Source organism: Rhinolophus ferrumequinum, chromosome 26 (genome assembly GCF_004115265.2).
Source record: "Rhinolophus ferrumequinum isolate MPI-CBG mRhiFer1 chromosome 26, mRhiFer1_v1.p, whole genome shotgun sequence".
Lineage (NCBI taxonomy): Eukaryota > Metazoa > Chordata > Mammalia > Chiroptera > Rhinolophidae > Rhinolophus > Rhinolophus ferrumequinum.
The window spans coordinates 3,038,303-3,065,023 of NC_046309.1; the positions used below are offsets into that span (position 1 = coordinate 3,038,303).

The 26,721-nt window shown below is 41.3% G+C and overlaps 1 protein-coding gene across 17 annotated transcripts in view; it reads left to right on the plus strand.

Moving 5' to 3' along the window:
• KMT2C (lysine methyltransferase 2C) overlaps nt 1–26,721 on the plus strand; it is a 220,031-nt gene that overhangs the window by 27,615 nt on the left and 165,695 nt on the right. For all 17 annotated transcript variants that reach the window (XM_033098949.1, XM_033098954.1, XM_033098955.1 and 14 more), the window contains exon 2: nt 26,247–26,335. In XM_033098949.1, coding sequence (XP_032954840.1) covers nt 26,247–26,335 — 89 coding nt within the window. The remainder of the gene's footprint in view (nt 1–26,246; nt 26,336–26,721) is intronic.

Below are 26,721 nucleotides of genomic sequence, written 5' to 3' on the forward strand. Positions count from 1 at the left end.
TTGTTAATTTATTTAATTCTCACAACAGTCTAAAAATGCTCTGCCTGCTTCAGCCTTTATCTTCTTCATTCTAGTAAATAACTATTATCTCCATTTTTTTCAGTTGAGAAAACTGAGACAAAGGACTTCTACAAATCTTTGATTGTCTTTTCATTTTTATCTTCTTTTTCTGTGCAAGTGTTTCTTTCTGGTAAGTTTGGCGCTGTCACTTGAATACCTTTTGTCAGTTATTATGGTTCAAAATCCAGACACAATAAATGGCAGAAATAAAAGGCACCGGCGGGGTCAGCGCGTGCAGACACTTTCAGTGGGCAGCGCGCTCTGCGTAGTGGCTGAGCCGCCTGGTGGAGCTGCCTGGGCCCGTCTCAGCCTCAGCGTCTGGCAGCTCCTTGATTTGGGGTTGTGCATCGATCGTTGTGCAGCTCAGCTTTGTCATCTCTAAAATGGGATAACAGTAGTACCCATTTGGCAGGGTGTCTGTGGGGAATATGTAAGGCACGGAAAAAATGGGGCACGCGTGGCCAAGCGCACTCCATCAGAGGGAACTGTTCTCTTCACAGTACTAGCCAGTGAGCAGTCCTGCCTAGCTCTCAAAGCGTGGGGCACAGTACAGGCAATGGAGTAAGGCTCTGATGAGTTGTATGTGTTCATGTATAACACTTAAGAAATACCACTAGTGTGGAATGGGATACACATGGATTAAGCTTTTACGTGTTTTTTCTGTGACATTATTTCATGGGTTTTTAAATTTGCATGCCTTATTGTTGAGTTAAATTGAGTATATTTGCCACTGGCATTTCTGTTTTTGTATACCACCTACCTATGCCCTGTATCAGGTTACCTTTTGGCTTCAAATAACACAAACCTTAATTTACAGTGTCAGAAGCGATGGGTTAAATTTTACCCACATGACCAGAAGCCCTGATGTAATTCAGTAGCTCAGTGAAATTATCAAGGACCCTGATGCTTTCCCTTTTCCTGCTCTTGTATCTTCAGCTTCTTGTTGATGGTTGTCAATTAATTCACTTAAATATTTATTTAGCACCTATAGTATATGAGGCAGTAGTCTATAAGGGTGGGAAATCATAGCACTGAGCCAAACAGACCGCGTTTATTGCCTTGGGGAGCTGACTTCTGGTGGGGGTGAGGGAGGAGATGGACAGACAGGTAGGAGAAATGTCTAGTGAGTCAGCAGATGTTAAATGTTACAGAGAACATGAAGCAGTGAAGGGGACAGGCATGGCTGAGTGGGGTCATTTCAAATGGGAATATCAGGCAAGGCCTCAGTGGGTGACATTTGAGTCGAGTCTTAAAGGTGGTAAGTGTGCAAGGGTGGTTGTGTGGGGGAAGAGCATTTCAGACGGTGGTGGTGAGTGTACAGGCCCTGGGGCAGGAGCGGTGGGCAGGTCCCAACAGCCCGGGAGCCCAGCCAGGTCCTGTGGGCCGCTGGGAGTGCTTTGGGCTTTTATTCTAGGGAGCTGACATGCCTTCGGGCCTTTGAGCAGAGACTGACCTTATCTGATGAAGACTCTAGAACATTGGTTGGCTGTGAGACTAGAATGAAGAGGATAAAGCTGATGCAGGCATGGGTGGTGGGGGGGACCGGTTTTGAAGAAGTTAGAGAAGTGACTCTGCATGTGTTTAGAAGATAGAGCTGAAAGGATTTGTGGAGGAGTCGAATGTGGGGTGTGAGAAAAGAGGGGAGTTACAGTTCACATTTTCAGGTGGTCCCCATGACCACAGCCAGTGGACATGAAGTGTCTTTGTTCACATTCGTTTCTTTAATTGGGAACAAAAACCTCTCCTGGAAGCCCACGGCAGATTTCCCCTCCAGTCCTGTTGGCTGTCGTTGGTCAGGTCATGTCGTAGGAACAAGTGAGGCCAGGAAGCCAAACACCTGTTCCCTTCCAGGCCTTATGGTGGGAGGTGGCCTTGGACAGCAAGACCGAGGTGTGAGGGCCAGTGGCCGTTGGCTGGGTCTTCTGTGCGGTTTCTGTTGGGCTGGTCATCCTTTTTCTTTCTTTTTTAAGTGATTTGTAAATACTTTTTGTATGTCAAGAAAATAAGCTCTTATTATTATAATAGATTCTAAATATTTCCAAGCCATATATTTTAATGAGGTTGTTAACTCTGAGATCAGTTTTTAAATTTTGAACTAAATGAATCCTTTCAAAGTTACAAGTAGGGGCAGGTGAATGCAGAGTCCCATGCATAATTTATAGTTTTTCCTACTCTGGATGCAAGTGTCATTTTAACCCAAATGCTGGCCAGTCATTCTTTATAAACTACCCTTGTGGTTTGTGAGGGCAGCAGTGGGGTGCTGGGCAAACCCCAAACACCCTGATTCCTCTGCGGCCTGTAGCTGCTGTCTCCTGTAACACGAGAGATGGGCAGTTCCCCCCGAGCCAGAGGCTTCTGTGAGAGGTTTTCTTTTTGTTTCTTATTCCTTCTCTCTTCCATAGTCATTATCTGTTGACTTCCCTCCCTTCCCTCCCTCCCTGTCTTCCTTCACCAATAAGGCTGGTAACTGGCTTATCACATGATGAGAGTTTTGTTTTCCTGTATGATTAATTGTTCCTGCTGCAATTTCAAGGTGGGAGGCAGCGTAGCTGTAAGATTCTGTGTTCGCTCTCATCACACGTAGCAGAGTTTATGAGCTTGACCTCCGAGGCTTGCGAGCCGTGTGACCCCTGCATCGCGCAGCTCCATTCGTGCTGTGCTGGGGCGGCTCTCACACAGGGTAGAGGCCGGTGTGCTGCCTGCAGTGGTCGCCGCTGTGGGGCTGATGTCACCTGCGGCAAGTGAGGGGAACCCCAGCTTTCCCGGTGCCCTCAGGACACTTGAGGGGCAATGATGACAATTCCATGCTCTTCATGTTTCCCTCGACTAAGGGCTGGTGACTGATAACTCACTAGGTGAGGTACGAGTGAGGACGGAGGGTCATCATGAAGCAGCCGTGAGAGATTCTAGAAGGTACATTTTAAAAAGCTGTGTTTCCCCCCCTGTAATTCTTCATTGTTAAGGAAGCAATTGTCAGGGTGTGACTTTGGATCATTTCCACGTGACGCAGGTGCTGAGGCTTTCCCACGCCTCAGTCCTGGTGGAGACAGGGCTCGTGTAGGTGAGACACGGTTACACTTGTCGCAAGGTGGCTGGTCAAGGCGTAGCCGAGAGAATTCAGTGGAGGCAAGGAAATACACGTGTCGTTTTCTCTCTCCAAAGTGTTTACTGTGATGTCCTTTGGTAGGATATTAGAATGGTTTCCAAGTTCCACGTTCAGTATTTAAAAACAGGAGATTCTCCTCGGACGTCCCTGGGTCCGTTTCGGCACCGTAATGCGAACGCTGCAGCACGGTCACAGGAATTCTCGGTGTCCAGGGTTATAGGGCTCCACATAAATACACGTGTCCCCTTTGTGCGGGATACTTTTGGGGGGAGGGTTGAAGTGTAGATTGATGAGGAAAGTCAGTTTAGTGGAAGTGTGAATGTACACCGTGTTCCTTCTGATCAAACTTTGTCTAGAGGAATGTCTTTCTGGAAGGTGCAGAGGGGAGTATAATGATTGTTTTATTCTTAATGAAGTTGTGTTAGAGCGAGAGAAAGGTACCACAGTGTGCCTTCGGTTAGGCCTGTATTAGAACAGGACCCGCAAACACAGAGCGTGGGAGGTAGAGACTGGTTACCGGCCACCTGTCGCTGCCGCTCTGTACGACTACCTGGTAGGATGACTGAATGGGCTCGTGCTGAGCGGGGGGGGGGGGGGGGGGGGGGGGGGAGGCAGCAGGAGCGGCTTAGCACAGGTAGCTCGGAGGTGGGACGTTGTCAGGCCTGTTTGTAAAGTGCTCAGGGTTTACAGTGCAATATACTGTCGGTCGTTATTCCCACATGGGATGGACCCATACTTACTGAGGGAGTTGTGTCTCGAACGCAGTTGTCTCCAAACTTCTGTTTGAATTACGCCCCCTTAGTAAGTGCTTAGTCAGGAGCCCCAGCATTTGTATCCTTTTCGTTTTCCTTTAGGAAATGAATTGTATACATCTCCTGTCATTATCAGTCCTTACATGAAGTATGGATTGCTAAATTTGAGCAGAGCTAGATTTACTCTTCTTCTTCTTCTTAATCTTAGGTTCTAGTATTTTCAGGCCTGTAATTAGGAGATGTCAGTGTCTTGTGTGCACTCCCCTTTGGAGACCACGACTCTGAAAGACCGTGTTGTAAAGAAGCTTCAGAAGGTTCCTCTTCCCACGCTGACTGTTAAGTAGTGTGCGGTGAGAGGCACAGGTGAGTGGAGCCTCTGCGGCCTGAGGACCGTGAGAGGAGCCGAGCGCTGATACGTGAGAAACTTTGGGTCTGGGTCTGCTTCGTTCTGAGAAGGTTTGGATAAATAGTCAAGTCTCATTAGCATTTATTTAGTACCCACGGTGTGCCAGGCACTCTTCCAAGCAGTTTCACATAGATTATGTAATTCACAACCCTTTTACTGATGAGAATCAAACTTCTTAGTTTATGTAAGTGAAAAAGCTACAGTTTTTCCGGGTCTTTGACTCAGAGCTCTTTGTTTTTCCCTTCCTACTACAGCTCTTTTGAGGAGCTCTAAAATTAGTTCCCAAGGTAGGAAAAACACAGATACAACAGTGTTATAGAGGAGATTGTGCATCCTTGAGAATAGTGACGGTGTTTCTTGGGTCACGGCCGTCGCAGAGTACACGTAGCAGGTGTTAGTGTCTGTTAGGCAGCCAGGGCTCGTAGGGTCAAACACCGTGGGATTTGAAGACGTTTTAAGACTTGGGTTTGAGTTTCAGCACTTCTGCTTCCTAACTGTAGTGACCAGGGCCAGTTCCTTAATCTCTCTGAGCCTGAGTTTCCTTATCTGTAAAATGGAGCAATCAGCCTCTGCCGAGCGGGGGTGTTACGAGAATTAAGTGATCCGGGATCGAAGATGCCTGACTCAGTGTCTGCTGTGTGCTCCCTAGTTGCCAGGATGACTTTTTACCCCAACAGGAGATGGTTTTGCCCTTTGTAATTTAGTTTTCTAATCTCCAGGGAAGTGTAACAGCTGCTCTTCTCCAGTTTCTACCTCCACCAGTACTGAAAAAATATTATTTTAACGCAGTATATTATTTTGTCTCAAATTAGAAAAAGTAAGATAAAATACGGTTTTTGTGGTCAGAATATGGGAAACTGTGATGTCTAAGGATATTCAATTATGTCATTTAGTTTAATAGCCTTTTTTTTTGGCGGGGGTTAGGGGGGAGTTAAAATACAGACCAACAAAGATGAAAATGTCCCAAAATCCCATTGTTCGCATAACCCCTGCTGGCTCACAAAAAATTCCATGGACACTGTCAGGAAGTTTCCATACTATCAACCAGAAGGCCCTATGTTAGTCAGTTTGGGAGTCTTAACAAAGCACCACGACGGGGTGGCTTCAACATCCGAGCTTATTTTCTCACGGTTCTAGAGGCTGGAAGTCCAAGATGAAGATGTGAGCAGGTGTACTTTCTTCTTTGGCCTCTCCCCGGCTTGCGGAGGGCTGTGTTCTCACTGTATCCGCACCTGGTGCTCTGAGCTCTGCTTCTGAGGACACCAGTCCTGCTGGATCTGGGCCACCCAAATGGCCCGATTTTAATTTACTCACCTCTTTCAAGGTAGTGGTCACCAAGGCTTCAACATACAGATTTGGGGAAGGGGGAACGACACACAGTTCAGCCCGTAATGCCGCCCTACTCTACAACCACTAATAACCGTTATATTTATGTATTTCCAGAAAAATGTCCTGTCCTTATTTCTGTGGGCATATGCATTTATATATTGGGGCAATTAAATTAGCTTCTTTGAACTCAATGTGAGCAGTATGCATAGCAAGGAATTTCTATAGGGTTGTGCTAGGTTGGGGAAATGAACTTGTTATGTGGAATCAGAAGCAGTGATGGGGGTGTGTGTGTGTGTGTCTGTGTGTGTGTAATGGGGGTCAGAAGGAAGCACTGTAACGGTGGTTGACACGGAACAGCCAGAGGAGCCAGGAGACAGAGATTGGTAGTGGGACCAGGTATAAAGGTCAGTGTCAGTTTTTCTAGAGATGGCTGTGGGGGAAGGTAAAGACAACGGATAGAGTATCTGATAGATTTGACAGCCATCAGAGGTCAGTGAAATAGTGAGTTTGTTAACCAGATTGTAGAGGATTCAGTGGTGAATCAGGGAAGAGAACGGATAGGCTTACATGATGGATGAGACTTTATAAAGAAGCTTGGCTGTGAGGGTAAAGCGTATGGTGTCAGAGGACGGGAGCAAGGTTCAGGAATCATGGACACTTCCAGGCAGGTAAAGCTGGGGCTTACGTGTAGATTTGTGGGTATCGGGGTGGCGGCAGTGGCAGGAATGGCAGTAAAGATAAACAAAACAGGGCGGGCATCTGGAGTAAGGGGCTGGTTAAGTATGTAAGAAAGCACACGTAAAGGTGGATTCCTCCATATTGCAGTCCTTTGATTTTTAAAATGGTGCTACTGTGAATATTTTGGTGAGCTTTTATTCTTTATGTTTTCCTCTTCTACTAAATGATTTTCTTGGATAATCCCTTGAGTGTGAGTTGGAATATCCTCAGCTTGTCCCCGGGAGGAGGACATATTCTGGTACCAGGAACTAGTTTGTTTTTTTTCCCCTTCTGTCTTCAGTTCCACTTGTGTAGGAAAGGCCGAATTAGGGAATCTCACACATAGCACTGAGACACATCTGGTGACGGGGAAAGGGAGCTAGCACTCTGAGTTGGCCTGTCACACTGGAGAAGATGGGAGAGTAGTAGTTTCTTAGGGCTGTCACAACAGAGGACCAGAAACTGGGTGGCTTCAAACAACAGAAATGTACTGTCTCAGTTCTGGAGGCCGGACATGGGGAATTCAGGCGTTGGGCTCTGCCCCTCTCCCGGCTTCTGGTGCTCGCTGGCATTCCTTGGTGTTCTGGACTCCAAGTGCACCACTCCAGTGCTGTCTCCATTGTCACATGTCCTTGTCCCAGTGTGTCTGTGTCTCTGTGTCCAAGTTTCCCTCTTCTTATAAGGACACTGGCCATACTGGATTTAAGGCTCATTCTACTCCAGTGTGACCTTATCTTAACTTGATTACATCTGCAAAGACCCTGTTTTCAAATAAGGTCACATTTTTCAGATGGACATGAATTTTAGGGACATGATTCGACCCAACATGGTAACTTTAGAAATGAATTTCTGAAGTGAAATTTCATGAATTTCATGCATCCACTAAAATGCACAAAAGTGTAGAAAGTTTTACTAATGGAATTGTTAAAGCAGACCCATTACAATCGTTACAACCTATTCAGGGCTAGAGTCTCTGTGGTTACAAGTTTTGAGTAATTTTTAAAATTGTAAACCAATTCAGATGAAATCCTGTCTAGATTCATAAATCTGAATTATAAATTAAAGCTTCCCCAATTTTATTATTTTTTAAGCACAGGAATGTCATTGTTATCAAGGAGAGATCCTCGAGGATAATCTTTCCTGATGAGAAAAGGATGAGAAACGTCATTGCATGTTTGAAAGGAGATGGTTATAAGATCTTTACTGTTGGCGTCCCCAAGCCCCCAAATACCAGAGTGGTTTGTTAAATAATAAGCCTTTTATTCTAAATATAGTAGTAAAAAGAAATTTAACCTGGTCCAGATAGATAGCACTGCAAGGTGCCACTCTTCTTGAATTTCTTTTTATGCAATTTCTGCTTTTTGTTGCATTTTCAGTTTTCAGGGGTGGATTTGTCTTCATTGCCTTGCCGCCTTTGACAATTTGTCAGGCTTCATTCCGGTTTTTCTGTTCATTTTGGACGGGTGCCGTCCACTAGAACCTTCTTAGTGATGGAAATGTTCTTTATCTGTGCCGGTCAGTTGGGAGCCACTGGAAATGGAGCGATTGGAAGCGAGGAACTAAATTTTTAATAGTATTTAATTTTAATTAATTTAAGTTTAACTAGCCACATGTAGCTGAATTTCTTCCCGTTTTCTCTTTCCAATCCTGCCTTCCGCTTCTCTCAGGGAGTCAGTATTAGTAGTTTGGGGTCTGTCCTAAATTTTTGTTATCCATATGTAAGAAATAAATGCACATGTTTTAATATATACTGTGTTTAAAACAACAAATGAGATCACACTCGGTACACGAACCTGCAGCTGTGTTTCCCACGTGGGTGTTTCTGAGCATCTCCACAGATGTCGGTAGACCTGGTAGAACCTTTCTAAGGCTGCTCGTGTTCTGGCCGGGACGGTTCTCGTTGCTATTAATATTTAGTCATCACTTTAAGTGGATGATATGTATTAACTCGATGACCATTAATTCCAATTAAAGTCTATTAATGAAAGTAGAAATCACTCATTTTAAGGAGTGAACCTCTTTGTTGGATTTATTTAAACAAATCAGGCATTGTCTTCCCTATTATATTTGGGCTTAGTCGTGCTCTCTCATCTTTGTTACTTTTATGAATTTACTCCTTTTTCAGATTAAAACTTGCGTCAGATCTCGTTATACTTCTTTTCACTGAAGCACTTTGAGTGATGGCACCCAATTCTGATAAGCAGGCCGATGGGTTTTCCTACTGCCTTATAACAAAAGCCATGTATATTGGGGAAAGTGGAGCAGAATAGAGGTAGAAAGGGAGCATGTGAAATTTTATTTATGTTTTTAAATAGCTACTAGAATCAAAGAAGCTGGGTCCTGTTGAACCATATGAAGTTGCCTTTTTTTAAAGGCTAAAATGGTCAAATATTGGCAATTTCACGAGACTCAAATTAAAACTTGGAAAAGTAAACTATTGTTTACTTTTTTCAGTTCACACAGGAAGCCCTAACTCCTGTCCTAAGGCAGGTTGCACAGGTGGACTGATTTCATGGAGGGAAGGTCGGTTGAAGGTCGTGCATCAGTTCAGGGTTCAGTCACGAGCAGGAAATGGGATCAGGACCACGTTCTAATTTACACAATTTGCAAAGTTAGTGTTTTTCATAGAGTGGCTTTATTTTTACACATACTTGATTTTGAAATTTCAAACTATCAGAAAGTTTCTCATGCTGAAACAGTCAGGTTAAAAAAACATATTTCAAAGGCAAATAAAATTTATTCTGAGTGCTTGCTGTTTGGATTATCTTCACTGTCGTCTTCCCCCTAATTCTGTTAATGTGGGTGATAAAAGATTTGCTTTCTGTTTCAGTATCATACAGTCGTGCACAGTTCTAGGCAGACGAACGTTTCTGTGAGTCTGTTACAATGATAACTACCTCTGGGCTCTTCACAAGTGCTGTTTCGATGAATGTCAGATAACTTTACATAAATGAATCTAGCATCGTGCTTAGGACACAGTGAGGTCCTCGACAGGTGATTTTGAATTGCTCTTTTCTCTTGAAGGGCCTGAAACATTTGAAGAAAGCCTAAAGACTGAAATATCCCCACAACATCAGAATGTTTGAACCCCAAATGAGAAGGGTTTTAAAATTCTAACGTACTGTTTTTCCTGATACACCCCGAGGGATTCTTCAGGTTAGAACTCAGGTTCACAAAGAGGAATCTGCTTGATTCAGTCTTATCAGAGTTCCCTGATTAGAATGTACTTATTTTGTGTGTGTGTGTGTGTGTGTGTGTGTATTTAAATGTTTTAAAATAGATTTACCTACAGATGTATAAACACATTTATATCCATATATATGAGTGAAATTGAGTACGTGACACATTCATTTTAGAGGGCTACAGTTATTGTTTCCAACCCTGATGCTTTACTACATGACATGGTAGTGTGGGATTTGGGGAGTTTGATCCCTTTATTGTAAATCACAGGTAGATCTTTTAAAGTATTTCTTATTCTAAAAGTATACATGCTCGTCATGAACTAAGTCGAACAAAAAGTGTAAACCACAAGCTCAGTTCTACTCCCTAGAGGTAATCGCTGGAAATTTTCTTGTGTTTCCTTCCAGATGTTTTTCATTTGTAGATAAGAGATGTATATGCACAGAAAAAACATAGACATAAGTATATATGTTTTCTGAAAAAATGGAAGTATGCTCTAAACACTGTTCTGTAATGTGCTTTCGCTTAACAGTGTATCTTGTACTTTTCACAGGTACAAATGTAGGAGCAGTTCAGCGGTGATTGCAATAAGGTGATTTTCTACTTATTGGATCTTGTTTTTAAAAATTACTCATATTATAAAATCATGTTATGTAATTATCAGTAAACAGGGATAGCTCAGGTAAAATCAAATAGGAAAAATTAAAACTTAAAAACTGTAATTAAAAAAATTAAAGTTTGTCCTATATGGCTATTTGCAAGGATAAGGAAGTGTGGTCTTTTTAATGTACATGGTATTTAAGAAATATTCTGCTGGGTCTCTTGTCTTTGTTAAGCCCCGCTGAAACTTTTGGGGGCCTCCTTACATCTTTTTGCTTTAAGGTAACAATGTTCAATAGTTAGTCTCTGAGAGATGGAAGGAGTCTTTTAGGAATACGTAACACAATTCTGATTAGAAATCATGACTCCCCTTGTGCTCTGTGATCTCAGAAGACACGTAAGAGCCTCAGCTCTGTGTGAAGCCAGCGCCGTGTCAGGTCCTGGCTGTACCACTGACGGGTGAGACCGTGACCTTTGCCATGCTTCAGTTTTCCCACCTGTAAAAGGAGGAGTCGTGATCCATGTGATGGGTCTGTATAAAGGACTGTGTTAGTGGACTTACGCAGCTGCTGTAACAGATAAACCCTGAGATTTCAGAGCCTTGGGACATAACAGTTTATTCTACTGGGACTCGAGCTGCTCTCTTCTCTGGCTTCTTCAACACAGGCCTTCCGATCCAGCCCTGAGCGTGGACACCCCCTGGCTGACGGGGGGGGGGGGGGGGAGAGGGTTACCTGGGAGGTCGGGGGGCAGGGCCTGGGAGTGGTGACGAGGTACCCATCACTGTGGCCCACACTCAGGCGCATGGAAGGGAAGTTGAAAACCGGGAGGTGCGTGTGGTGACTCGCCAGCCAGTCTTTGCCAGGAGCACTCAGCCTGGAAGGTGGTTTTGAGGTGGTTGTGAGCAAGCCCCTCACCTGTTCGGGTCTGTGTTTCCACGTGTAAAGTGGGGTGAGGGGTAGGGGACCGTTACCAGGCACCCAGAGCTTCGTGCAGCACTGTTTTAGGAGAGCTGTTTGTTACAAGCACATTAACTCATTTGTTCTCAGAAAAGCCCTCTGAAGTGAACCCTGTCGTGATCCTGTGTTCCTTTTTTCACACCTGAGGAAAGGAAGGTGCGGCGTGAGTACAGAGGCAGGATTTGAACCCAGGTAGTCTGTTCCCTGCAGGGTCCGTGCTTGGAACTCGGCTGAAAATGCAGACTTGTGCAAACGCAGCTTCCCTTAGTGCCCCGCCCTCTGCCGCGTCCTGGATCTTCCTGCTGGGGGGTCTTGTGTTCAGCAGAGGTCGTCTTCTTGCTAAAACCATTTGTTTTCACGTTGCTGCCACCCCCCTCTGTGATCTTCCCTTCCCTCCACTTGCTTTGATAGTCAGTGGACTCCTAGTCGCTCTGGTCACTCCTCCTCCCTTTGCACCTGTGTTTTTTTAACTGTTACAGAAAATTTGCCCGTAGACAAATGTGTAGAGAATGGTCTGATGAGCCCCTGACTCGTCACCTCCCGTACACACTTAGCGGCACGTGGCCAGGCTGGTTTCATTTCCACTGTTACCCCCTTCTCTCTTGTGTTCTTTTGAAACAAATTTCAGGCACAGTGGAATTTCATTTATAAATATTTGACAATGTAGCTATAAAAAAGTAAAGACTTAAAAAAACCCCTAATGCCATCATCATTGCCTAAAAATATTTAACAGTTAAATCCATAATGTCATCAAAGATTCAGTGTGCAGATTAAGCAGGTATCTTAATTTTTTGAAAAACCAGTTTGTTTGAGTCAGAATCTGAATAAGGCCGACGCATTGTGTCGCTTAGTCTATGGATTACTACCCTTGTATTATGTTTTTTTAACTTACAGTGTATTATTTGTTGAAGAAACAAGTCCTCTCCCCCACCCCCCACCGGTCTGGATTTTGCAAATCTATCCCTAATTCCAAACTAGTGGTTGGAACTGGAGACTCGATCGGGTTCAGGTTCAGTAGTATTTTTCTTGTCTGCTTCATACGGTGCATTCTTTCGTCAGGAGGCACATAAAGTCTGGGTGTCCCTTTTTGTGACACTAGAAGCTGTTGCTGACCAGTGCCCAGAACCATTGATTCATTAGGGGCTGTGAAAGGATGATGTGTTAATTCTGTTATTCCTTCATTTTATTAGCTAGAATACTTTTTATAAAGAGAAAAACCCCCCTCACCTATTACTTGGTTGCCTAGTAATGTAACAGTTTTTACGGGAAAGGCAGCATAAATGTTTGATTCTTTCTTTCTTTACCAGTTTGCAGTGGAATCATTTGGTTCACGAGCATTTCCAATTGTGACGAATCCGTGTTAAGTATTCTTCTTTTCTTAAGTATCAGCCCCACTGTGTAGAACCGTCTCTAGAACCTCGCAGATGAAGGGCAGATCCCTCCCTGGAGTCACTGGCGGGTGGGGAGCAGTGCAGGGCGGCAGAGGTAGTGTAGTGTGCACATCACAGACGGACTTAGCCTGAAGGTCAGGAAGGGGCGCTGGAGTTGACCTTGAGCCGAGTTGTGAAGGTTGAATAGCAGTTTACTTCTGTTGGAGGAGGTAGAGGTTACTTTCCAGCTAGAGGGAGCACCACATGCAAAGGCTCTGAGAAGGGAGGGAGTTCGTAATGAGAAAGTTCAGCATGGCCAGGAGCCCAGTGTGTTGGGCGTAAGACGGAGTATGGGTGTAAGTCAGCTGAAGGAAGAGTTTTGCTATAACTGAAGGCCATGGAGAGACATGGAAAGGTTTTATCCAGGGAATGACACAGAAACACGCTCTATGAAGACGATTCTGGCAGCACTGTGCAGTGACTCACGTGTCCTTTTTCTGAACTGCCTCCACAGATCCCATCTGACACCCTTCCCTTGCCCCCAACAAACACACTCACTGCCTCCGGCTTCCTGCTAGAGTCCTGGCTCTTGTTCTTTTCGGAGCTGGCACCTGGCAAGGTTAGAAAGGAGCTGTCTTCCAAAAAAGTGATTGATGGTTGAGAAGCCACGACTCTTTTTAGGAGCAGCACAGGGCTTCCTGTCAGTGGTAGGAATCGTGGCTGTGGGAACTCTGTGTAGCTGACCTGCCTGTTCTCAGCATGCGCTTGTCCCCATTATGCAGATGAGCAAATACGCAGGGAAGCTAAGCCACTTGCTCAACGCGATACTTCTGGTCAGAGATCCAGGTGAGATGGAACCCAAGCTTTCAGCCTCTGAGCTCATGCCCATGGCCTCCCCTGTGTTGCCTTTCTGATTTGATGACGCCCTTCTCATCTAAGTTTATGCTGTGTGCCCAGCACACACAGACCACCGCGTGTGTCTTAATACCCCCACCCCCGCACCCCAAGGCTTTCCAGGCCTCCTGTCCTTACCCTTAGTCTTAACCAACAGAGTCTTTACAGAGTCCCTGGTCCTCGGCCAAAGTGAGAACCCCCAGGGTAGCTGGGGATACGATTTGGGTCACTGAACTGTGCGTTGGGTGCGGGGTGTTTTAGCATTCCTCCTGAAAAAGTTTTTCCCACAGATACATTAAACCAAGGTTTCTTAGGTTTTGTAAGATTGCCATTCAATTATAAATAAGCCTTAAAATGTTTATTATATCAGAAAAAATTAATATAGCTAAACTATAAATATTCATCAACAAAAGAATAAAAATATTTTGTCCCAGCATCTTAAGGCTTACAAACACTTAGTGGTATATTTGTTTACATATACACAGTATGTCTGTATATGCGTGTGTAGAAAACATTTGGAAAAAATAGGAAATCATAACATAAAAGATGTGGCTCACATTATTTATACTCTCAGTTGAGGAGGATGAGATTGCCCTGTGAGTGACCGCAGCCCTGTAGGGTTTTAGTGGCTGCAGAGCATTGCACTGCTTAAATAAATGATTCACCTGAATGAAGGGTCTTTTCTTGTGGGACGGGAGGATTTTTTTTTTTTTGAGAGTCAGAAACAATGTGCCGATGGATATCTTTATAGTTAAACCACTGCGCACTTGATTATTTACTGATGATGAATCCCTAAGTGGGATTCCTGGGCCAAAGGCTATACAGATTTGAAAGACTTTTAATATCGACAAATATCACTGTGGCATAATTGTACCAATTTGTACTCCTACCAATAATACATGCATATACCTGTTTATCTATTTTCTTGCTAACGCTGGGAATTGTGATTTAAAAAATCTTTACAAGAGCATTGAAGAGTGGTTTGGGAATGTAAATACCCTTTTGCCCCCCTCCCCCCATTCAGCTTATAAATGAATCAGTTATAATTTTAGCTGTTTGAATATAAAAGAGAACCAATAAAAATGAAATGATATGTTTATTGCCAAATAAAATGGCCTGAAAGCCACAGATACAGGGCGGGGCAGGCGGGGCAGGTAGTTGTGGTAGAGGTGACTGTGTTAGGATGTTGTGAAAAGATGTTTGAAAAGATGGCACATTTGCAGGGTAGGAAGAGTCAGAGAGGTGGAAAGACGAGTGCAGGAAGTTCTGAGTAAGGACAGTGAGGGGGGCAGGTCGGGGTGCCCCAGGAGTCGACCCCTGCCTTTCTGAGTCGCAGACATAACTTTATCTGAATGAAGCCCAAGTGGCTTTTGATTGCTCTGATCTGGAAGGGTTGTTTGTGTGCTCAGAATAACTCATTGTGCTGAAAAAGAATGTTCCTGAGCGGAGTAGTGGGAGAAGGAATCGAAAAGGAGGACTGTGGCCAGTTGTTGAGAAAAGGCCTTGAATGCCACGCCCCGGGAGTTGGGCTCTTGTTCGGTCTGTTGCAGGCAACTCTGTGAAGCATGCAGTGTTCCTGAGTAGGCTAGTTTGGGGGTGGGGGGAGGCAGGGAGGTACAGACGACCGGGAGAGCTCCTGAGCAAGCAGTGAGTGAAGTATGTCAGACGATGGCCCTGGGAAAAGAAGGGGAGCCACTGAGCTGCATTGCGTGGAAGGAAGTGCCAGGATGGGGTGATTAGCTGCTGTAGGGGCACAAAGGAAAAGGAAGAATCAAACGTGACCGAAAGCTTTTAGCCGATGTTTTGAGAACAGAGGATATCATGAGGGGTAGACAGTTTTATTTCTAAAAGTTTTTGTAAAATAAATGCAGCTTACAAACTTTTAAAAACCAAATCTTGAGATTCATGGTACGTTTAGTTCCTCTTGCCACATGATTAAAATGGGGCTGTGCATTTGTGGACGAGAAATAGGAGGAAATGGAAGTAACGTGCGTCCGACAGCTCCTTGGAAGAGGCCCTGGGTTGTGCTGCCCTAGAGCTGGGCTTCTCATGCACGGCCTGCTGACATGTTGGGCTGGCGAATTCCTTGTGGTGGGGGCTGTGCTGTGCGTCCTTGGGGGAGACAAAAGCTGCCTCCCGCCCCCAGGTTGAGAACTGCTGCTCTAGAGGACAGAACCAGGACTCCTAAATACGAACTGTTGGCCTGCCTAGAACAGTGCCCAGCACACAGCCAGCGCTCAGATGTTTGTTGAAGAAATGAATGATCAGATTATTGCGGCTTTGAATTAGAAACAGAACAAAACTTGGGGACAGACTCTCCAAGCTGCTTTAAGCACAGAAACAGGTGTCCATTGAGCAGTTCCTTCAGAGCTCATTTTCTCATCTGGATTATTAAACTGACGAGGTTATTTCTTCTGGTGTATAATTGGTTCTGAAACTTTTTTGCTGTAAAACGTTCAGAACCTCTCAGCTGGATTTTGTTCAAACATCTTAGCTTGGCATTCAAGTCCTTCCCACACCTGGGGTCTATTTCACCTGTCGACACTTACTTGTTCTCCAGAATATGGCAGGATTTTACCCTCCCCTCTACCTACTCAAGCCACTCTTGCTACCCGAATTACTTTTCTCTCCTCCTCCTCCCCACTTTCATTCTTTTCCCCTTTTCCTTTCTGAAATCCTACGCATCCTTCTTTGTCAAGTCTACTAATCATAACGTGGCCTGTCCTTTCCCAACTAATCTCTCTGCTTTCACTGTATGGAGACATTCTGTTGCTTAGGTCTCATGCACACAGTGTCTCTCATTCATGCTTGTATCTGTGTCTGGCGTTCTTGTTCTGTGTTGTGTATTGATGAAGTCGAGTCTGGATGTCTTGTCTGGGATGTTACAGGAGGAATTCATTCACCAGACACAGTTGAACAAATCCTGCTAATAGTAAGATTTGATGACACTACTTTAGGTGCACTTTTGTTCATGCAGTTTGATCAAGTAGTAAATACGTATTTCTAAAAACTTTGTGAAATTTTAAACATATATAAAAATAGATTTTTATCTTGAACCCCTACGTTCCCATTACCTAGTTTTAACAGCTGCCCCCCTTGTGGTCAGTCTTGTTTCGTCTGGGCTGTTACTCCCCTTCCATCCTCTCCCCTCTCCAGCTATTTTGAAACAAGTTCTAGATTTCAAATTATCAGTACGTATGTCAGTAGGTAGCTAGATACATTTTTTTACATGACTTCTGCAAAATGTTTTGGGAAAACTGGTTCAACTGAAAGAAGGGGAACATGGAATTTAGAAACTGCTGAAAGAGTGGCCTTGAAAGACGTTTCCTTGGTGTGAGGGCCTTGGATTGAGGGGTGAATGGGAGGCGAGGAAGTGGAGGAGCGTAGCCTGTGGAGTCTTTCTAGAAGCTCGGCTGTGGGAGGAAGAGTTCCGGAGAGGCTTTTTTGAAGAGGGAGAAACTGAGCAACTCTTACATATCTCATTTTATTCGATTCCTTGTAAGTTTTTAAAGAAGATAAAGGAGTTTGTACTCTTTATTTCATTAAAGTTGGAAACAGAACATAGAAAATTAAAATGCAGACACCACCCTCTCCCTCCAATCCAGGACTTCTGATTGAACATAGTAAAGGAAATACTTGCTTCAGAGAAGGAAATATTAGAACCTGAGTTTGTTAATTGTGTTGCATGGTTCATCATTTCATAGTAACTGTTAAGGAATATGAGACTGGGAAGTAAATATCCAGGCATATGCAGATGTAAATTTAGAATTGGGTACAAAAATTAATAAACATCTGAATATCCACTTTGTACATAGAAAGGTTGTGGCAGGTTCTGGGCAGGATGGGAAGCCCAGAAGAAACATCTCTGCCTTGGGGAGCTTAGGTAAGAAACAGAAAGTAAGGAGAAAAGAAAAACAGAGTCATTGCTTAAATAGTTAATTAACAAATCACAGTTTAAATAACAGTCCTGAAGCGAACAGGCCTTGGCAGAAGTGGAGGAGACATGTGGATATTGTAAGTGGAGTTCTGTGCAGAAGGGCTGGGGCCACCTGGGGTGTTTGGGGGAGAGGGACAGTGCTTTAAGGTCACTTCATACTGTGCGAGTTCATAGTCCTTTCTTCTACATGTGATTTTATATATAAGTCTATACAGTTCAGTTTAAAGAATAACAAGCATCTGTGTACTTTCTTTATACCTTTATAGTGAAGAATAGAATATTACCCCCAATTTTTTGAAGTCCCCTAAATACCTGTCCTCGGTCACATCCCTATTTCCGTCCCCTCCAGAGCAATCACTCTGAAGTTTGTGTTGAACATTTTCTTGGTTCTTTTTATAGTTTTTAGAAACCACATCTGTAGGTATCTCTGTACGACATATGCTTAGGTTTGCCTGCTTTTAAACATTATCTTAGAGGAATCCTGCGCAGCCGGTAACTGTCCTGTGCAGCTTCCTTTTCCCTTCCCTTGGCGTCGTGCCGCTGTTTCATACGCGGCACTGTGCTGTGTTCATGTTCCCCTCTGGATTGAGATACTTTCCGTATTCTGTCTTGTTTCCACTCTTCCCTTTGGTAGTTATGCATTCTGTGTGTATTGTTTTGTGTCTGCCCTGGGAGTGTCAGCATAAATATTGATCCAAAATGCAACATGAGTCAGCAATTCACCTTCCTCCGAAGGTAACAACAGCCTTAAAATGCTTCGCCTCTGATCACCTGCCTCCTGACTCACAGGCTCCTGGCCATCACCTCAGTCCTGTTTGGAACCCCCAGATCAGACGTGATTAGTCTTCTTTCATGCAGTTAGTGTTTGTCTGGGGATAGTGACAAGTTCACTCTTTTCTCTCCTGCATCTCCCATTTTCCTTCTGGGAATTCCCTTCCTGAAACTTTAGAAGGCAGTTGTTTGGCAGCTTCTGGTAGTACAAAAATCTGTTCTTCTAAACATTTGACCTCATTTTTGAAAGATACATTTATTTTATTTTATTTTTTATTTTTTTTTTTTTATTTTTTTTATTTATTTATTTATTTTTTTTAAATTTATTTTTAATTTATTGGGGGTATTTTTGTATATGGACTTTTTTCCGAAAATAAGACCTAGGCTGGACCATCAGCTCTAATGTGTCTTTTGGAGCAAAAATTAATATAGACCCGATATTATTATATTATACCCAGTATTATATTATATTATATTATATTATATTATATTATATTATATTATATTATATTATATTATAATGTTATACCCAGTCTTGTATTATATAAGACCCGGTCTTATTTTACTATATTTTACTTATTTTACTTATTTGCTTGTATTATAGAAGACCCGGTCTTATTTTACTTATAGTAAAATAAGAACGCGTCTTATATTAATTTTTGCTCCAAAAGACGCATTAGAGCTGATGGTCTGGTTAGGTCTTATTTTCAGGGAAACACTGTACTTGGGGTAGCTGGTTAGCTCAGTTGTTTAGAGCGTGGTGCTGGTAGCACCAAGGTTGCCAGTTCAATTCCCTCATGGGCCACTGTGAGGTGTGCCCTCCAAGATGTATTTGTTACTCTCAGTCATGGTTAAAACAATGCCAGTGCATCTAATCCAGGGGTGTCCAAACTGCGGCCCGTGATCCATTGTTAATTGGCCCGCAGCAAATTCTAAAAATATATTTAGTTTACTTAAACAAACCAGGTGAGGCAATACATACTTCACCTTGAGTGAATGGCCCAGCTGTTTGTGTATTTTTTACCGCATATGGCTCTTGGTGAAAACGGTTGAAAAGTTTGGACACCCCTGGTCTAAGGTGTATACATAACCCAACTTGACTGGGTAATATTGAGTGTTTGTCAAAAGGATTGCACCATTTCACACTTGCATCAGTAAAAGTCTAAAAGTTGCTTTAGTTTTTTTTAAACCAATTTTTGGTATAATGAAATTTAAAACATTTCCAGTATAGTAGCTGAGAAATATATTGTTTTAGATTTCATTTTTCTGATTGTCTGTGAGATTGAACACCTTCTCAATCTTTTTCTCTGATTTTATTTTGAACTGTTTTTTGCCTTTGTGTTTAGATGTCTCTTCATAGCTTAAAATTTAAAATAAATCTAGCCTGGTAATTTTTGTCTTTCTGCTGGAGACTAGTTCATTTACATGTTTCATAATTATTGATATATGTTTGGAATTATTTCTACCATCTTATTTTATACATATTATTTATCAACTCCTTTCCACCCATTCTGTGTTTGTTTTTATTTTGAGTTGTTTTCTACTTAAAATATTTCTGTTGAGAAATTTGATGCAGTTTTGATTCTTGATCCTTTGTAAATAAATTTCCCTTTCCCACAACAATTTTAATGCTTTCCTTTATACTGTTCTTCTATATTTCACCACAAAACATTGTTTTGAAAATAGTTTAACAGAACACAGTTTTTTAAATGGGTTAATACATTTCTTTAATAAACTTAATTTTACGGGTTAATATTAGGTTTTATAGAGTTGCACAGAAAGTACAGTTCCCACATACCCCTCTCCCCAAGAAGACATATTTAAAAGAAAATTTCAGGTAAACTAATGGATGTGAGTTTATTAAAGTTTGTCATTTTTAAATCAAGGACCTTCTGAAAAATTGATCTTTGCAAAGACCTCTTCCTTGTATTTTTCATTTCTATGTTTTGAACTGTCATTCTTAACAAATACTCAAACTTTACAACTATCCATTGTTGGGAAATTCTTTTTGTATCACTGTAAATTCTTTGATTGCAAGGTGGTAAATTAAAACAACAATAAAAAATGATATCTAGGTATTTATTAGAAAGTTTTATTTTCATTTGTGGTAATTATGATACATACTTCTTCCTGACTCCAAATATTCAAGTCTTTGTGAAACCTAAACTTAGCTAAACAGTTAACACGCGTAGACTCTATGTATGCAATTACCAGCTAGAAGCACATCTGCACTTACAATATAGGAAGGAAGGTGCCAGTTGATTGGCTATGCCCATTTTGAACTGCTGGGATGCTTACTGGCTGTTGCAGGGGAAGACGGTTACACTTGTTTTGTTTTCTTGGTTACAATGTCATTGCTACATTTACCTGCCTTGATGGTGACTTGTGTTGTGTTGTAGTCTTTATAATTAACAAGTGACTTTTCTCTAAGACCTTTGTGACATAAGAGACTAAAAAGATCTGTATTCTGTATGGTCTGTATCTAGGGTATTGTTGGTATGATTGTCCAGTTTACTCAACTAGTGTCTGTTTTCCTGTAACCTGCCCAGTGGAGGGTTTTATCACCCTTTGCTAATTTGATATGTAAAATGATATCTCCTTGCTTTAATTTCCATTTCTAAAATTGTTAGTGAGGTTGAATGTCTCATGTGTTAAAGGCCATTTCATTCTCTTTAATTGCTGGTCATATTCTTTTTCTATTGAGAATTTGTTTTTTTCTCTTTTAAAAATGTTACTGTATTAGTAATGTTTTTAAGAAAAATTATTTAATGTTATTCAGTAAGCGACATATTTTAGGTGGTTCAAGGATCAAATTATGACCATAAAATTTTGTGACTTGATTTTTACTGGGTGTAAGTATGTATATGCGTATATCTATGTACATATATGTTAAATTATTGAACAAAATGGTCACAGGGATTTTTTGGTATAACTAATTGGCACAAATGTTCCATTTCCAGGTAATTTGGCATTATATGGACTCAGTAGTGGTCAGATGTTAGAAATGAGGCCCTAGGCTTTAATCACAGAGTCTTTCTTACCTGATTAGGAACAGGTCCCCTCCTGCGCAGGCTGCAGGTCAGCTCAGGCACGTTCTCTGTGTCTCCTGCAGTACTCACTCCTGGGTTGCAGATGCGCTGAGTTCACTCAGTCCCAGGGATACTGGAGAAGTAAAATAGTAAAGTCAGTGTGACGTTTTGGCAGTGCTTTGCATTTTGGTGTCTGTTCCTGATCAACCTGCTGTTATCTAGTGTTAGGGAAGGTCAAATAGTTGTTCCATGCATTATTTCCATGTTTTATACTTGCATTCAGTGAGAGAAAAAGTTTGGCATGTATTTCTCCATCTTATCTAGAACTGGAGCCTCCTGATAATTTTTTGCTTGAGATTTTTATGTATGTGTTTTTAAAAAATGAAGAACAGGCTGTAATTTTATTTTCTTACACAATTGTTTTGATTTGGTATGCCAGTTGTAATATCTGGGAATAATGGGTGTTGGAGCATTCCTTTTTAATTCTGTGGAACAGGTCTATGATTTTGGTGGACACTGGTTGTATACAGTGTCTTTGATTTTGCTGTCAATGTAGTGCCGACCTCGTACAATGAGTTGGGAAGTGTTCCTTTCTCCAGCATATCCTGAAGAGAGCATAGGATTAGTATTATTTCTTAAAAGTTTGATAGAATTTATCAGTAAACCCATTTATAACTATGTCTTTTTCGACTTGTCATTTAATTTTGGTAGAATTTTTTGCTACATCTTTAAGGTCCATCTTCTTTTGCCATTTCTAATCAGATGTTAATTTTTCAAAGTGAAATTTTCGTTTGATGCTATCTTTTGAGGCTACCTCTGTGAGTTCCGTTTTGTTTATTTTTTTAGTATCTTCCATTTCTCTCCACATATTGATAAGAGCTGGTTTGATGTCCGGTCTCGTCCCACCAATCATCGTCTCTGTTGTTTTCTGTGTCTATTTCTTGATTTTTCTCTTGCTTATGATTCATATTTCCCTGCTTCTTTGTATACGTTGTAAATTTTTATTGGATGCCCATATTGTGATTTTGTTGGTGTTGCTGAAAGCTCGTGTTTTTTCATAGTCCTTTCACAAGTGTTGAACTTCTTTTTGGGCTGGTCGTTAAGTTAGTCATGGATTGTTTTGAATCTATTGAGACTTATTTGTCAGCTCTTTTAGGCATGGTCTGGCATAGCCTTTGTTCTAGGCTTCGTTTAGCCCCACTCCTAAAGGTTGCTCTGCTCTGGTCTCTTCCTGAATGTGTGACGTTATCATCAGTGAGGTCTTGGGGCTCTGGCGTGAGCGCAGGCGCTTTATTCCCGGCTTTCCGGGAGCTCTGGGAGTGGTTTGTATCACAGCCCTTGGGGAATTGTTCTTTGGAAGTTGTTCTTGTCCAGCCTTACGGGGTGTTACACCACAGCTACGCAGATTGGATATCGGGGCACCATGTGCAGATTTCTGGAGCTCTTTCTCTGCCCTGCTGCCTCCTCTCATGTACTGTCCCGTAATTTCTAGGCTCTTGGCCGGAGGGTTTCTGTTTCCCCTTTTCTGCACAGTTGCCAGTCTCTGAGTTCCACTCTCTGCTCCAGTTTGTAACTGAGCTCCGTGCAGAAAGCCTCTGTGTTGCGTGGGTTCACAGTGTTTGCTTCTCTGTTTAGGGGTTACAGCCCCATTCCTGCCTGCCTGTGCTCCAGGGTCCGAGAAGGGTGATTTCTTCTGTTTTGTATGGTTTTCTAGTTGTTTATGGCTGGTGGGTAATTGTGAACCTTCTTACTCTGATGTGGCTTTCAGTAGATGTCAACTATGTTATTTCAGGAACTCAAGTTAGTTTTAATTTATAAGATTGATATGGAACATTGGATTTTTGATGGAAAATGATCTCAAAGTTAGTGGTATTATTTTATTTCAAATTTCTTTGCAACAAGGTAAATCAAAACAAAAGCGTTAAGAAATACAAAGGAAAAAAGAAAGTAGAAAAACCAAAGAAAGATTAATCTTTATGTTATCATTTGTAATTAGACTTCAAAGTTCTATTAAAAACCAAAACTGGAAACATCTGAATGCAATATAGAAATACAAAATGTATAACATCTATTTTGCTATTTGGATATGGAAATTGGAAGCTGATATAGATTTGACAAGTACAACCATTATCTTTTGCATTCAGAAAAAAACAAATTTGGTGTTTGATTAGGCAGAACAGTCACATGCCAGAAGCCAGTGAGCAGCAGTAAAGACGTGACTAAAACATGGGAAACTTGAAGATGACATGTTGATAATTGGTCCATTGACCAAAAGGAAAAGAATTCTGATCGTTGGTGAATGTAAAAAAGCATGTCTTATTGGTGCCAAAACCAAGAGTAGAAATAAGAAGACGGAAAAAACAACAGTAAAAATAAAAAATTTCTTTTGGAGGAATAAGTACCGCAGTGCAGACAACTGATATATTGATATATATATATGTGTATATATATATATATATATATATATATATATATATATACATATATATATGCACTAGATAAGACAAGTTTGAAATAAAGCCACTTGTGCCAAAAATAATAACTTACTGTGTTTCCCTGAAAATAAGACCGAGCCAGACAATCGGCTCTAATGCGTCTTTTGGGGCAAAAATTAATATAAGACCCGGTCTTATATTATATAAAACGCAGTGTTGTGTTATGTTATAAGACCCGGTCTTATAGTAAAATAAGACCGGGTCTTACATTATTTTTGCTCCAGAAGATGCATAAGAGCCGATTGTCCAGCTAGGTCTTATTTTTGGGGAAACACGGTAGCAATGGTCAGGATAGTGGAAGGAGAAACTTAAAAAGAGCAGGACATTGTTTTGGAAGATTAGGTGACACACAGAGCCAGCTAACCCATTTGTGTTTCAGTGTCTTTAACAAGGAGCGTTCATTATTATACCTCCATAATACCCCTTGAACTAACTTCTCGTTCTCTGTCCCCTTGTAACAATCACTATGGGATTATCTCAACATCCAGTCTCCCGGTCCCTAGTCCTCAGATGCTCTACAAGTTTTTAAGCAAACTAGTCCTTTTCCTTTTCACTGTAGACCTCACATCTCCCTACACAATTGCATGTTGCTCCCCCCACTGTGATGCAGGCCTGCCGCAGCCAGCTGTTCACTCCTGAGAGCAGCGCTCTTCTCCCCAAGTTTGCATGGGTTCCTTCCTCTTCTGTGTCAGATCTCCACTGCACTGTCTATTTATGCATGTAAAATTTTACTTTGTAAAATTTATTTTATAAATCTCTTATTTAAAATGATAGCTAGTCCTTCATTCTTTATTTTTTTCTTTGTATTTTCTTGATGTTACATGTGTTTTATTTGTTTACAAGAGTGACAGCTACGTTTTTCTCACTAGGATATAGTTGAGTGAAGGCTGGGGTGTTTTTCTTGCTGTTTACCTCTGTATCCTGTATTTTAAGAGAGCCAGCCACAAGGAGGCTTGATGGAGTCATCTAATGAAGCTTGTTAAATATGTTGTCCAAATACTGGCTTCAAATGCTTCTAACTAACGCTGGTGTTTCACCTGTCAGATGATAAGAGTGGGATGTTAAAGTCTCCCATAATGATTGTGAATTTGTCAGTTTCCGTTTATTCTGTAAAATAGCAATGTGCTTTATAGAATATGCTTTATAGAATGTGAAGTTCTGTTGATCCTGGTGAATTAATCTTTTTAGCACTGAATAATGACAGCAAAGTTTAATCCATTTATATTTACTGTGAAAATTCGTATTTAGTTTTTATCTTTTATTTTCTATTTACCATGTGTTTTTTCTCTCCTTTTCTACCTGCTTCTGGGTTGATCAAATTTTTCTCATCCCTTCTTTCCTCTTTGTTGTAAAGTTTACTTTTAAATTTAAACATAACTACTTGACTTAATAATTCTGAAGATAATTACTCTCTCCCTTTTTCCATGAATAATAACGTCAACTTTCAAGTGCTTTAGCCCTAATCACCCTGTCTCCTCATCTCTTTGTAGTCTTCTATTTAGTTCTGTCATGAAATTAGAAATGACACTGTTTTGGCTGTTTGGTATGTTATAGTGAAAAATTACTGATATTAAATCATACCTGCATTTTTATTTAGATTTTTTTCATCCATTTTTTTGGACTGTATTTGTTAGGGTTTTGGTTTAGGTGTTTCTTTTTATTTGGGGGTCAGTAGAGATGACTTTTTGACAGTTTGCAGTAATTTAGTTATAAAACCATTTGGACTTTGATCACTTTAACTTTAAAAAATTCTTATGTCTCTTTTATTGGTTTTTACTGGTTAATAACCTTTTCAAAGTAAGATTTAAATGGATTTCCTATTGCTTAAAACAGCTTGTGCCTCATTTTTTCATATTCTTTACTTCCTATTCTTTCAGTGTTTTTCAGCTATGTACTGAATTTGTTTATATCTTTTCTTTTTAAGTAATGAATAATTTAAAGCACTGAAATTATCTGAATACTGCTGTGTTAATTTCCGAGTGTTTTTTTATATATAATGTGTTTTTTCTTTTATGTATTTTAATTTTTTGACTCATTTCTATTCCTTATTTATGAGACTTCAAAAAATTGAAAAGCATTAGGTTATTAAAAAAATTGTATTGGATCAAAAAATCACATGACTTACCATGACTCTTAACGTTTATTTTACTTTACTGAAGTATTTCTAAGTTAAATTTCATTACACTTGTAAGGTGGATATAATTGGACCATGATTAATATTTAGCGTGTTTTCCTTTGAATGGTTTGTTGGTGTGTACATCAGTTTCTTAAAATACGTATGCCTGTGCATCACTCCTCAAGTTCATTGGCTATAGAGGTAGAGCCTGGTGTGGGAACTTGGAAAAGACCCCATTAGGTGGTCAAACATCCCTCCTGTAGACGGGGGAGTCATCTGAAGGTCAGCCAAATGAGGGACAAAGCCTGACGTGTCATGTTCTGTGACACACATTCATCGGGGCCTGTCCTTACATACAGGTAGAAGACACGTCTGACTAGAAAGTCTGTTGTTATTATTTCCCATAAAATGGTAGAAAAGTTGCCTGCATTATTTTATTTTGTGTGCCTTCAACTTGTGCTTTCTATTGAGTTTAATTCCGAGCTGTAACATTAACATGTAACGGTATGTGTGTGTTTCTTGTAGGCCTCGAAGTAGAGGAAGAACTGCAGTGGAAGATGAGGACAGCATGGATGGGCTGGAGGCAGCGGACGCGGAAAGTACCGTGGAAACAGGTACCAGAATGTCGTGAGGAACTGAAAATGCACACAGTTGTTAGCACAGTGAGCGTGTGTCCATCTACTGACTTGGGACATTTCCACCTGCTGAAATGGTCTGATGAGTCTCGACAAAGTGAAAACTGAGTTCTCCCCCTACAGCGCCCTGATTTAGAACAAATTAGTATCTGCAGAGAAATATTTTTTTAAAGCAAATTAAAATTGGAATAAATGTTGATTTCAGGCCATTAATAGAACAACTCAGTATATTTCTGGCTTACAAACCGTCTCGTGTTTGTTTAAGGCTTATTGTGTTATTAAGTATGTGAGGAAAAAAATAAATTTCATTAGCAAATGGTATTATAAAATGCTGGGTTAAATCAGACCAAATCCTTTCTGGTTTG